At 44.2% G+C, this 14781-nt stretch overlaps 1 protein-coding gene across 7 annotated transcripts in view; it reads left to right on the top strand.

Moving 5' to 3' along the window:
• LOC147747076 (microtubule-associated serine/threonine-protein kinase 2-like) overlaps positions 1–14781 on the top strand; it is a 1134689-nt gene that overhangs the window by 1087067 nt on the left and 32841 nt on the right. For all 7 annotated transcript variants that reach the window (XM_086952330.1, XM_086952331.1, XM_086952332.1 and 4 more), the window contains 4 exons: positions 2665–2981; positions 4706–4921; positions 6180–6406; positions 13038–13160. In XM_086952330.1, the coding sequence (XP_086808456.1) occupies positions 2665–2981; positions 4706–4921; positions 6180–6406; positions 13038–13160 (883 nt within the window). The remainder of the gene's footprint in view (positions 1–2664; positions 2982–4705; positions 4922–6179; positions 6407–13037; positions 13161–14781) is intronic.

Here is a 14781-nt window from a genome sequence, read left to right on the forward strand (position 1 = left end):
CGGTGCTCGATGGATCACGAATGGCGTCTGAACTCGGACGTGGCGCAAGGCATCTTTCTGCAATGGGGAGAGCCTTGGTTAGATCTATTCGCCACCGAAGAGAACGCGCAATGTCATCAGTTCTGCGCGTTGGAGTTTCCAAGACGGCATTCGCACGGCGACGCCTTTCGGCGCGAGTGGAGTTGCGGTCTGTTATACGCCTTTCCGCCTATACCACTTCTGCCCAGAGTGCTGAAGAAGATCAGGCGCGACCGGGCCCAAGTTATCCTTGTGGCTCCGGACTGGGCTCGAAGATACTGGTATCCCGAGCTACTCAGCATGTCAGTCGGTCCCCCGATCCGCCTGCCCCTTCAGGAGGACCTTCTGTCGCAGCAGCAGGGGACGGTCCTCCACCCGAACCTGTCCAGTCTCCACCTCCATGCTTGGAGATTGAGCGGCGGCAGTTGAGGCCATTTGACTTGCCTCCTGAAGTCTGTGATGTTATTCTGGCAGCCAGGCGTTCCTCCACTAAGTCGGTATACGCCTTTCGGTGGAACAGATTTGTGGCATGGTGCACAGCAAAGGCTGTGGATCCTCTTTCTGCCCCTCTTTTTTGAGGTTCTTCTGTTTCTTCTTTCTCTTGCCCAGCAGGGCTCTGCTCTGGGCACTATCAAGGGCTACCTTTCTGCCCTTTCAGCCTTTTTAAGGCTTCCGGATCAGCCTTCTTTGTTCAAATCCCCGATTGTGACTCGATTCTTGAAAGGCATCACTCACATGTTTCCACCTGTTCCGTTTGTGATGCCTCAGTGGGATTTGAACCTAGTTCTGACCTTTCTAATGTGTGCTCCCTTTGAGCCCCTTCATTCTTGTCCTCTCCGTCTCCTGACTTTAAAGACGGCTTTCCTGGTTGCCATCACCTCTGCCAGGAGGGTGAGTGAGCTCCAGGCTCTTTCTGTCCAACCTCCTTTCCTGTCCATTCATCCTGATAAGGTGGTTCTGAGGACTAGACCTTCTTTCCTGCCCAAGGTTGTTTCGGCCTTTCACATCGGGCAGTCCATCACCCTCCCTTCCTTCTTCCCGCCTCCGCATCCTTCAAAGGATGAAGAGCGGCTCCATCGTCTGGACCCAAAACGTGCGCTTTCATTTTACATGGATCGCACACGCCAGTTCCGGGTGGATGATCAACTGTTTGTTGGCTACGTGGGTGCGATCTGTAAACGAACCATCTCTCGATGGGTCGTCCTCTGCATCAAAGCGTGCTACTCTTTGGCTCGGAAGGAGCCTCCTGTTGGGCTGAGGGCCCACTCCACTCGGGCCACGGCGGCTACCACTGCCCTGGGCCGGGGAGTCCCCTTGCAGGACATTTGCCAAGCGGCTACGTGGGCCTCGCTGCACACCTTTGCGAGGCACTACTGCCTAGACAGTCAAGTCCAGAGGGATGGCTTCTTTGGCCGTTCTGTCCTCCAGGACTTTCTGGTGTAGTTGTATTGGTTCGCAGACCCACCACCGGGGTTGGTATTGCTGGGGTATGTATTCTAAGGTAAGGAATCTAACACTAACGTGTTTCTTTCAGATGAACAAGTTACTTACCTTCGGTAACGATATATCTGTAAGAAACATTAGTTAGTGTTAGATTCCTTACCGATCCCACCCATCCTCCCCGTTCTGCGAACTGATACCTAGGGTTAAGGACATCCCTTTCAGGGCCCTAGTTTTACATGGCACCAGTGTTGGTTCTCTCATGGCTCTGCGTCTCCTGGCGCGGAAATGCTGTGTGCAAAGAACTGACGTCAGCGCGCGGAGGCGGCGTCTATATACTCCAGCGACGTCATCACGGCGCACGACGCCGACGACGGACGCGGAGCCGCAGGGGACGCCTGCAGACGACGCCTACCGACGCGCAGGGGTACTGCTACGCAAAAGTTTCCGGATCCAGACTGACGCCTGGGGATATTCTAAGGTAAGGAATCTAACACTAACTAATGTTTCTTACAGATATATCGTTACCGAAGGTAAGTAACTTGTTCTTCTGGCATACAAATAAACTGGGCTTAAGTCCACGCTTTTTCCTCTCACAGACAATACTCGCCTGTTTCATTTAGAGTACCCTTTGCAGTGGGCAACCGAACCGTTTATGGGTATATTCCTTAGCCACGACCTGATGGAACATTGAACAGCTAACTACGGCCATGCAATTGTCAAGACATGTACATCATTGTGGTACTTATGATTAATATCACGAAATGTAGGCTATTGTTGTTTGTTACGAGTTGCGATGGGAGTATAGGTTGAGGCTGTAGTGTTTGTATTGGGGAGAGCTATGTATCAATAGACTGTAGTGGATATGGTTAGTCTCAAGGGAGTGTGTCAGTAGCATATGAGAGTCGTACACATCATTGTAGTTGTCTGATGGGATCAGGGAAAGTTAATAAACTGAACAATGTCAGGTGCCATGCTCCTGGGACTCATCTGAAATGAAACCACTCAACATTTTGATTGGAACACCAAGCTGCAGGATAGTTAATACTATTTTTAAAGCAAAAAAGTTTTGAAGTTATTTTTCTTGGTGGCAGTGTTTTGGGTAATTTATCACTGATTGTGCTTAACGTGCATGCGAGAAGCATGGGTGATGGGAAATGTGTAACGCATTGCTGTGTGTGATAGTGGTCCCTTGTTGTGTTCCAGCCTTCGCAAGCGACTGTCTGTCTCAGAGTCATCACACACCGAGAGTGACTCCAGTCCGCCACTCACTGTCCGGCGACGCTGCTCGGCACTAGTGGATATGCCTCGGTTCGCGATTTCTGCTGATGAGGAGAGCAGTCCCTTGAAGAAGCCTCTACAGCCGCATGAGGGGGGACTCCTCTCTACTGTGACTTCACGGGAAGGAGTGCCTGTGTCCATCCCAGAGCAGCCCTTGGAGAGGCAACTGAAGCTGGATGAAGACCTGGTGCCAACTTCCCCATCATCAGGGGCTAGTAACCTCAGCAACTCGACTCTGACAGGTGCAGTACAATGTACAGCTACATTTAAGTTTATGGTCAAATTGTTTGCAAACTGGATAGTTAGGGTTGTTCAGACATTGAATTCACTTAACAGGACCTTCTTCTTGGTTTCACAGTCCTTTGTATGAATGAGAAAAAATGAATCCGCTTCTTGTGTACCTCTCGTTTTACTTAATTAATCGCAATTTTTTTATCTCCTGTTTTGAAAAGCTGCGCTTTTAATGCATATTCATTTGAGTGATAAGTGCTTCCATCATGCGTTTCCTTCTCTTTAGTATCTGCAGTGATACCGGTTTTCTTTTTTATTGAAGAACATGTATCAGGTTTTTTCTGCACATTCTGCCCTCTCACTCCTCACCACACTTTTCTGTAATCTTCATGGTTTATCCCTCCAGATATGTATCCTTGAATGGGTTTTTCGGGGCTAGCCTAGATTAGTTGGCCTACTTCCCATATGTTTCTCAAATTATTTCATCCCTTTTTAATTTCATATGCTCACTTGCCTTGCCTGGTAGGAAGCATCTGGTCAGCGTACGATTTTTATTGTCCTGGTCAGTGTGGGTTTTGCTCATATTTAAAGAGTGCAGGGACAAGTCGAATTGTGCATCTCATTCTAAAAAATCCTACACCCTAATTTGCTTTAGATCAGTCTCACCTGATTAAACTAATGGCTTCTTAAAGTTCCTTATATTGCTTAGCTTTTGGGAGGTAGGCCGGGTGCAAGTGTTTTCTTTGAAAACAATGCAAATTAAAACTGAGCAGTAAAGTTTTTTTTGCGGTCTCACAAACTTTCTCAAAGTAGGCGGTGACAAGTGAAGTAAAAGGCATACTACAAAGGCAGTGTGCATAGGTAGCATAGTACAGAGGGTGGGATGGCAGGGGAGCGGACGGTAAATGTCAAGGAGGTTGAAGAGCAAATCTGCGATGACTCTACTGGAGGGGAGCATGGTGGCCTTCACAGTAAAGTACAATACAATAAAACATTATAATTATGTAAACCAGGCAAATATATATTCACAATGAAATAATATAGTCTCTGCTTTACCTGTAAGAATAAGGAGCACAGTAAGACATTGTAAGGTGCAGGGCCTAATGTAGATCTTGGCGGATAGGTTACTCCGTCCAATGTTGGAGGACATCCCAGCCGCCAAAATATAAATCCCATTGCATCCTATGGGATTTATATTTAGGCGGACTGGATATCCGGCACCGTTGTGATGGAGTAAAGAGTCCGCCAAGATCTAATTCAGGCGTACAGTCAGGTACAGGAGGCTTGATGAATGATGATTAACATACAGGTAAAAAAAGCAGCTCTGGTGAGAAAATGAGGGCAAATGGTCCAGGTGGCATTATTTTTTCCTCTGGGTATCTATGGTTCTCCTTGGCAGCAAACTGGGTCCCTAGAGGTCTTTACGCAAACTTCAAAATATGACGATTCTGTGAAGATGGTATAATATCCATCAGAAACTTAGTTAGGCAAATAATGTATTCTTTTGTTCACAAGGGATGAGACACTGATAACTATTTTCTTATAAGAGTATTGGTGCCTTGATAAGAGACAGTCCAAAAGTATTTCTTTAAAAAGTATACTTTCATAAACTGGTAGGGAGAAGACAATATGATGCTGCCGAATCTTGTGGTACATAAGCATTGAAATTTGAATATAGGGTACTGTATGAACACGTATCCTCTCATCTTCTAATGTATTGTGTTTGAACCTCCAGCTGGAAGCAGCCCAGGCTTTTCTGATCAACGCACCCGCAGTAACAGCTACGAGGGGTCCGAGTTCACTACTCCAAAAGCCATCAGTGACTTGGCTGTGCGCAGGGCACGGCACCGGCTGCTCTCTGGCGATTCTGTCGAGAAGCGCACCTCCAGACCCATGAACAAAGTCATCAAATCTGCGTCGGCCACCGCCCTCTCCCTGATGATTCCCTCTGGTAAGCACCTGGCGCTGAGCCTAATCGCAGCACTTTGGTGCCTGCACAGTAGGCACCAGCTGCAAAGTCTACACCATCTCTAGTTGGAAGAAGATCAAAGGCTCTTTCACCATTAAGTCCAGTTCAGGCAGCAGAGAATAAGTTTCAGTTGACAAAATAAAACGCTGAACAATTGACATCAACTTGTGAGCATTTTTATTAAGTATGTTAATTGGTTTTTTTCGTCAGTTGCCTTGTTGCTGTGCTATTACTATTTTTTATCTTCATTGGATATTTGCATTTTCGTTGCTGCCTTACTGGTGGTATGGTTCAGGGACAGAACAGGGTGGATGGGCATTAAAGGGCAGACCAGGTTGCACGTGCCTGTTGCACAAAGGTTGCTCCTCTCGAGGAGGATTGATGCATAGCAGCCATGCGACTTCTTCAGTCAGTCTTGGCCTTTTACCCAACAGTGTTTTGCATTCTGAGATTGGCAAATGTTCTTCTTCCATTATACCGCACATTGACAGAAAACGTGTGGACTTATCAGCAACACATAGAAATGAACTGGCTGCAGAAAGGGAAACTCCCATCCTAAGATGCTGTCTAGTGGTTAAGTCACCCGGTGTGCAACTCGGAGACATGGATTCTTAATGATAGGTTACCCGTTTGAGTAAATTCAATGATTCTCACCCTAGACCTTAGTGTATTTACCTGCCTGGCTAACAAAAGGCAATCTACAGTTTCAAGTGCTATACCAAGTATCACTTGCTTACATTTAATCCATCCAGTACCACTATAGGCGGGCCAAACCTCAGGATCCCTTAAAATCAGCTGCAGCAGAAGTAGTATTTTTCTGAAACCTATGTACTTTGCACAAGGATTCTGATTCCAGTTGGTTTTTACAAAAGAATCTACTGAGTCCATACATTTTGAGCCAAAATTCGAAATTGATTACTTTTTCGCATGAAAATGATTAAACTTAAATTTGAGAGCATTTGCATTTGAGAGCATTTTTTGGCAATTCTCTTCAAATGTGTTTAGAAAAAGGAGCGAAAGTTTACTTTACAGGAACAGTAGTATTCGTTGAGAAGGTCTATATACATATGAATTCACATCTACATTTCTATTGATAAATTTAAATCCTTAGTCATAGTTTGTCATACTCCTTTTTTGTCTCCTGCAATCATCTTCCTTTTTTCCCTAGAGTATCTTTAAAATCGCTTGAAATGCAATTTGTATTCATAGTTTGAGATACTAATGTGCTATTTCTTTGCAGATCACCATACCTGTTCTCCATTAGCGAGCCCAATGTCTCCTCGCTCTATCTCTTCCAACCCTTCCTCGCGTGACTCTTCACCAAGCAGAGACTTCTCCCCTGCTGTCACCAATCTGAAGCCACCCATTGTCATCCACCGTGCTGGCAAGAAATATGGCTTCACACTGCGTGCCATTCGCGTGTACATGGGGGACAGTGACATCTACACCGTGCATCACATGGTTTGGGTAAGTATGGGAGTTGGCTGTATAAGCATGGTGGCGGGATCTAAACGTACACAGACCTTCAAACCCTCAGATTTTGATATTTCTCACCATTTGCAGACATTTTGTGGGTACTGGAGGTGATGATTTATTTCCATCAAGATCTTTGCAGCACTGCATCCCCGATTACATTATTTCAAACACCCCAAGGCCCAGTGATCTCAATCTAGCTTCCTTCACAGCCCTATGGCAAAGCACTACTAAGTACCCAAATAAGCCTGCCCTTGCTTAGCACAGAGTGGTGCATTGCAAGACTCAGGGATACAAAATTACTTTTAAAGACGCAGATGTTCTACCCAACTTGATTTATTTGAATTTATCTATAATATTTTTGTTTATTTGGGTAATGATGAAAACCTGACCCGTACATCAAACTACAAAATCTAACTCCGTCACAAGTTTGGTAAAGAGGGCCTGTGCCACACACGATCAACCACAAAATATACTTTACAGACTGGTGTGGTCTCAGTGACCCCTCCACTCAGTTCTTCAGGACAAGCCTGGCCAGCTGTATCATACGACTGGATGACTCTGCATTGAAATCTCACTAGCAACCTTTGTTTGGCTATCCTAGTAGTCTCGTAAATAATATTAATTTCCTGAACCGATTTCTGTATTGTGCACCAGAACCCTCTGCTAATTGAGCACCCTCTGGTAATTCTTGCATACAACCAGGTCATAGGAATGCAAGAGTGCCTTTTTGGCCGCTCGGGACGAGAGAGGTAATGTACTGAGCCCATTCCATGGGACAGTTTAGGGGTGAAGAAGGTGTTTGCTCTGAAAGCTCTGGGATCCATCTGTTGGGTAGATCCCTGTCTCTCCCCTTTCTGGCCCAGGGCAGTGATACCACTAGAGTCACATATGCACATAGAAGTTAGAGCAGTCTGGAGGAACAGGACTCAAAAAGGCTGCAACTTTTTTAACATCTCGATCCAAGCTCCGTTTCCTGTATTTGTAGCGATCTTGCCTGGTGGAAGATAGAACCACTTCAAATGGGAATGAACTGTTAGTGTGGTGTTTGAGCTTAGTTACCATCGGAGAGGGGATTCCATCCCTCTGTTCTGTTGTGAGCGCCTACCTTTCTTCCCCACAATACCCCAAATGTGTTCAGCAGAGAGCGTGTTTTGGCACATGAATAGTATCAAAGCTAGTGGTAGCAATCCCAGTAGGTCCCTGGGATGGAGGCCCCCTTTTCCCCCATAGGATGCAGGTAGATCCGAAGTCAAGTTAGCTTCTGGCTCGAGGCGGCTGCTCTGTGCAGCGGAGGTACGCATGGTTTATTCTGGGCTTGTGCTGGGACTCTACGGCATCTTCAGCAGTACGTTGGCGTGTGAAGGAGTGTTCCTGGTCGGATAAAAGGCCATGATTCCCCCACACCATTGCCCTGCAGTAATTGAGGGGGCCTGCTTTCAGGAGCCTGAGAAACCATGGTGTGCTTGACTCGGAGAACACAACAATGGCGGAGAAGAAGAAAGAATATTGATTGAAATGTGATTAGACCCTGTTTTCTGGGCACTGATGCTCCCAAAGAATCTAGTGGCTCCCCTCGTGACACAGATCTGGCCATGGGTGTGAAATTATTGTCAAGTACTGTGACCATAATGCATACAGATCTGACTTTTAAAAACAGTTGATATTAAAGCAGTGGTTACGGTAGCAGAGGGCAATATAGAAGGCTTGATCTTCAGTTTGAGAGGAAGAGGGTTGAATCTGCTGCCAAAACCGTGCTGTGTAAGGTTACATTACGAGACTCGGAAGTGATCCTTGTTTGGCTGAGCGCATTTAAAAAACGCACTATAGAAAGTATTGTGAACTTTGAGTCGATTGTAAAACAGCACACATCTTCAAGGTGTTGGTTATTCATTTCCTGGGGGGGGCAAAGTGATGCAGGAAATTTTGGAATTCACTGGATATCCGAGAGAGGGAGTCTCCGACCCCGATCTTGCCACAGTTCAATATCATGCCTGGCTAGACTCGGCCATGACACAACTAGCACCCCCTAAACTGTGCCGTCGATCAAGGAGTTTACCATCTGAACCCTGGTTCAACGATACATTGAAAGCCCATAAACAACTATGCCGTAGATCAGAGAGGAAGTGGAGACTCGAAAATAATGCAAAGACTAGATTGGAATACAAGACATCTCTCCAAACCTAGAAGAAACTCATTCTCAGAGAAAAGGCGTCCTATTTTGCTGAGGAAATCACAGCAGCCAACAACTGCCCCAAAGCCTTGTTCACCACCGTAAAAAAACTTGCAAAGCTGCCAATTGCACTCGACATTAACATCAATCAGGAATTCTGCAATTCCTTATCAGATTCCTTCCAGCATAAAGTCAAGGCTGTCTTTGACTTATTCGCACAGCAGGATAAACACTGGGCCCAGACACTGGTCCAGCTTAACAAGATGCAAGCAGTCCCTCAGGACTTAACTCAAGATCTCTCTGAATTTGTTATTCGGACTCTCTTTCTCTTTGTTAACAGTGGAACCAACCGCTGATTTCATCATGACTACAAAATCGGGCTCTCCATCATACCCATGCCCTCCTAAAATCCTGCATATCTCGCCTGAAATTATTGCCATCCCATTAACAACGATCTTCAGGCGCCTTGATACCTGCGGGTTATTGTTCTGCGCAATATAAATTATTTTTCAATTCAATTCAATTCAATTCAATACAGTGTTCTCTATGGGACACTTTCCTACAGAATGGAAGAAAGCCTCTGTTCTTCCTCTGCTGGAGAGACCGAACCTGGATGCCAAGGAGACTCTCAACTACAGGCCGATATCCAGACTCCGTTCCTGGCAAAAGTGGTTGAAAGGGCGATGAACACCGAACTTTCGGGTTTCATAAATGATGACATCATTCTTGATTACACTCAATTTGGCTTTCGTGCTCAGTATAGCAGCAAACCGGCCCTTATCACTGCTACAGAGGAACTTAGGCTGATGCTTGATGGTGGGGGGAATGCGGCTCTAATCCTTCTGGACCTGTCAGCAGTCTTTGATACGGTTAATCATGGGCTGCTGCGGGAGCGGCAGTCCTCCATCGGGATCAGAGGAAGGGTGCTATCCCTGTTGAGCTCCTTCCTGTTGGACCGATCCCAGGAAGTAGCCCTAGGTAACATGGTATCAGCTCCCTTCACGCTGCCTTGTGGAGTCCCCCAGGGGTCATCTCTTAGCCCTACGCTTTTTAACCTTTATGTAACAAATCTTGGCAGCCTAGTAAGAAACTATGGCTTTACCCAGGTGTCCTATGCTGACAACACTCAGATCATCGTCTTGGTAAGCAGTCCAGCTAGTCAAACAGCAACCCAGTTTCACAATTGTATGAGCCACATAGCCAACTGGATGTCAAACAATTGCCTGAAGTTGAAGTCAGCCAAAACTGAAGTTCTGGTGCTGGGGTACAACCTAACTTTTTGGACAGATAGCTGGTGGCCAGCTCAACTTGTGCTCAAAGCCAAAAATCTTGACGTAATTTTTGAAACCAAGTAATCCTTTGAGGCACAAATTAATTTAGCCACCTCAGCATGCTTCTTCATCTTGAGAATGCTGAGGAAAATCGTCCCAGCAATTCCCATGGACCTAAGGAAGACTGTGGTAACAGTGCTGATATCTTCAGGACTGGACTACTGTAATGTCCTCTTCTCCAGTGCCCCAAGGCGTAGCATTAATAAACTTCAGAAGGTACAGAATGCTGCAGCAAGAGTACTGCTTGGCATGTCTAAATTCGACTAAGTTTCTACGTCCTTAGCCCGACTCCACTAGCTACCCGTAGCTAAAAGGATTCAATTTAAATCTCTGTGCATCGCATTTAAATCCCTCAAACAACACGGGGGCAAACACATCTGACAACATTTTTAAAACCCTATACTCCTGCCAGAGCGCTTAGATCCACCCACCTAAGAAATGTATTGGTTCTTAGAGTCAACAGAGTTAGATGGGGAGGTAAAAGCTTCACAGCTACAAAGGCTAGCCTTTGGAATTCCCTACTCACTATGCTGATAAAAGAGCCCAGTCTCCTCAAATTTAGGAAAGGCCTAAAAACTTGGCTTTTCTCAGCCTAACTGTACCGCACGGTCCGCTCTGACTAATTGACACCAAAGGCAGCGCCTAGACATTTCAGGGTATTTGTCGCTCTTTATAAATCCTTCATCATCGTCATGTCACCTGAAAACCAAAGTGATCCATATACCATGGAGGCACAGGTGAGGAGATTCACCTGTTGGTTGAACGATAATGAAAATCATGTGCTTGATAGACAAGAGAAGAGTCACATATGGAGACACTAATCTTTTTTTCTTTCTGAGCCTCTGGCCAGAATCTCTGGCCGGAAAACAAGATTTTATAGCCTGCAAAATACCTATGTCAGTGAGAGCCGCCTATAAAATTGAAAATGACCCATCTAAAAATATATCATTTTAGTTATTTTGATGCTACTGCTACATTTCTGCTTAGTCTGGATATGCGGCCACTGCTGCTTGCGGAGTTCAATGTCACACTATAGCCTGCTGTCATGGAGTTAGGTGTCTTGCCTCTAGGAGAAGGGGATGTTTATTTATCTTCTCTTCCCTTTTTTGATGTGGTTTTCTTCTCTGCGCTTCTTCTTCCCTTTTGAGCCATTGGGATATGACAGTGTAGTTATGCATCTTTGATATATTTTCATGAAAATACCATTTGTGGTATTTTTTGTTGTGTTAATGTATGCCTTTCTGGGGCTTTGTGTACATGAATGGGTTGTTGGTTTTGGAGTCTGTATGCTGCCTTAAGGTCTGGACGCCCTGAACTTCTATAAAGAAGCCAATGAGTTAGGAGCTAATGCAAGTAAGACCAAAGTGTTAGTCTATGGGCAACACGTACGAAAAACTCTTCTCAGATGGAGTCTGGGAACCGTACGATAGGAATAGTAAGAACCTATAATTATTTTGGGGCATGACTATGTGACACAGCGAAAGCAATGCACACCAGGCCAAAATGAAGGCCAAAACACAGGCGACCACATACGCTCTAGGCAAATTACAGGAGAAACTATGCAGCCCCAAGACGATACCAATCAGGAGAGTAGTAAAATCTAAGTTGTTAGCGGTTGCAGGATACATTCAGCAAGCTTTCCCAGGGTAGATGGAGTCTGAACTGGAAAAAGCACAGTGCCTGGGCTACTAACATGTCTTTAAGCTACCAAAGTAGACAAGCAACAGTTTGACCCGGTTGGAGTTTGGAGTTTGTGGTGGTCCAACAAAAATATGAATGAGCACCCTTGCGAAATATTATTGCCAGATACTCAAAGTACGCAGAGTATCTATAAAAGAAATACCTAAATCAATTTTTGAAGGGAGATCGAACCCCTAGATACCCCTACATGCAAGTGGTAGTGTCCAAACAGAACTTCGCAATGGCCAAATGGTCGTTAAAAGAAGTGAGTTACTTGCCAATAAAGAAAGCTCTAAATAAACACATTTTTCAGCTCTCTCGAGAGAGGAAAACATAAAAATATACAAGGAAAGGGGAGAATGACCAGGCCTGACTTCCTTCTATGAAGCAAACATCCCATTATTGGAATAGTCACTGGGCAAGAAATGCCTGCAAGACATCCAGTAGGCCAGGATAGTACAACTTCCATTTAAGGACTTGAACCCAGGATGGAATTGCCTGCAGTAGGTAATCAAATTCCGGCTGGGCACATATAGAGCAGAGTCCCTGCCACACCTTGTATGTTGCTTCCCAGCTTTATTACAACAACGTTGGGCCTTCTTAAAGCCAATATTCCTACGGCATGAGGTTAGGACCTTTGCAGAGGCAATCTCATGGCTTTTCGCATGTTCCGTGCCCGCAGACCTGGCCAAATTCAGAAGGTATATGAAAGCGGTCCGAATTGAACTGAATGAGACAACAGGGCCTGACAGGTGCTCTGAATCAGTAAAGAACAGGAACTCGGAACTTGGTGGTATCACCTAACAAATCATAACCGGAAACAGTGAACACTTAAGACCTATTAAGTGAGAAGCCATCTACAGGTGCATCTACAAGGCTATAGCCAGGGCAGTTTGAAGTCCAGGGATTGGACCTACCATCTGGGATGCCCACTGTGGGGAGGTATAGATTTGCCACAGTAAATTCAAAGCACTGCATATACAATCTTTTAATTATCCGAGTGTACGAGGAGGTTTTATAGGGTAGATTCATTTTTACTCCTAGGTGGCAGTCGCAAGATAGATCGGAAAAACTGAAATACTGGCGGCTCTCATTACTTTTTTTAAATACTATGTATACATAGATGTACATAATTGCAATGATTTTAGGTAATTATGCAATAATTGTTTTCATCCATACTATCCTAAGCACTTTGTGCCTCTAATTGGTTAATTAAGTAATTAAAATCTGAGTTACGTTTCAGGGATTGGTCATTCTAACATTTGCCAAGGCTTGTAGAAGACAACCAAGTGATAAATGACTGTACATTTTTTAGAAAGAGGACAAAGCTTTGCTCCATGGAGTGTTGCCGATTACCTGCAGGATGAATAGTTAGGATTGTCGTAGATGCTCAAAAGCATGCTCAGTTGACACTTTTCTTTTTGCTTAATGTTTCTGTCAGCATGTGGAAGAGGGAGGCCCCGCGCACGAGGCCGGTCTGCGCGAGGGAGACTTGATCACCCATGTAAACGGAGAACCAGTCAATGGATTGGTGCACACTGAGGTGGTGGAACTCATTCTTAAGGTATGTCCCGACTTTACTAGCCAAAGCCCTTAATTCTGTGCTGATGGTGCTCGCCAAACATCTGTTTTTCATCTGCATGAGGCGAGGGGAGGCTAGGCTGGGTTGGCCAACTTCAGGCTTAGAAAGCTCTACATCTGGAATCTGTAACTTTCTTATACGGTGATGTCTGTGGCTTTTGTTTACCTTATGACCATGAAAGACTGAATTTACCTGTCTTGCTATTTCCTAATACTTTTCCCTTTTGATCATTTTTGCAAATATTCAGTGTTTGTATAGTGTCAAAAATGTTCCCCCTGGTAAAGGTGATGCTGCATCTTTAATCAGATTGATGAAATGATTAATTGCATTTCTTATTTTGCTGTGTATGCACAATTGTCTCTTTATATCACATAAAGGCATTTTTTTTATTCTGATCTGTGAATGTCTTTTATTTTTTTACTCATCTTGAACTCATAAACTTGTTATTCTTTATTGTTAGTCACTGAGAAGTTCAGCAAGTGTAAGGATTTTGTAGTAGTAAAATTTTTATTAAATGTTATGGTGTGTCTTGGTACTTTTGTATTTAAATGTTAAGAAAAGATAGAATAAAAGAGGAAATGCAGTAGTAGTATATATTGTATTGCAATTGCTTTTATATCGCGCTTACTACGCCTGACGAGGCGTTGAACCACTTTTTGGCGCATAGCACAGTACTCCAGAACCCAAAAAGAATTAGTATAGGGAAGTACGAATTAATTTGAGTGGTGGACATGTAAGTCTGTTAGTTAGATTGAAAAAGATAATGGAGGGATAGAGGAGGGAAGCGTCTAGAAAGTGTTTATTTGGTGATTATGGCAGTAGGAGGAGTTTACAACTATGTACAACTATGAAGTTAAATAGTACAGGAACTTGTAAAATATTCAACTTCTTGCCATTGCTTGCATAGAGATAAGCATTAAACACCGAAGACGAAGCAGAAGGAAATAAATAAAAGAATAAAGACCTCACCCACTCAAAAAATATACTAGTTTACACCTGGGCTAGTAAAATGGACCCTTTAATTCATTAGAACTGTCCATATACAACTTTTCGAATTTTGCAATTAAATAATTTCCAAGTACATAAGTCCCTCATACCTTCAAGTAAAATGGAGCCACAAACCCAGTCATTTACACATGGTTTAACTTTGAACTTCTAAACTTTGCGACTCTGTTTTTTAACATTACTTTAAACCCTTCTGGCTCGTGTCTTTGTTATTTAGTTGGTAAGTAATTGGATGTAAATTTTACGCATGAAACAAAATCAAGTTTTGAATTCTACTAGGTTACACCATACAAGAAGTGGGAGTGTTGCATCTATCTGTACTCTGGTAGATGTTTTTTGGATGACCTATTCATCCTTTTGGTGGTTGTTTCCCAGTCTTATGTAGCTTTCTACAACGTTGGCAGCTTAACCAGTAGAGGTTTTTTTTTTCACAGTATTTCATTTTATAGCTCTCTGCCTCCCTGATTTAGTCTATTTGAACATGCTGTCCCTCCACTGTGCCATACAGAGTCAAGAATGAGCATAAACATTTTTATTTGTAGCTCAAGCTGCTCTTACTATCTGCCAAAGGATGATCATTGTGCACTATAAATGAAGT

The sequence above is a fragment of the Lissotriton vulgaris genome, chromosome 1_1, assembly GCF_964263255.1.
Source record: "Lissotriton vulgaris chromosome 1_1, aLisVul1.2, whole genome shotgun sequence".
Taxonomy (NCBI): Eukaryota; Metazoa; Chordata; class Amphibia; order Caudata; family Salamandridae; genus Lissotriton; species Lissotriton vulgaris.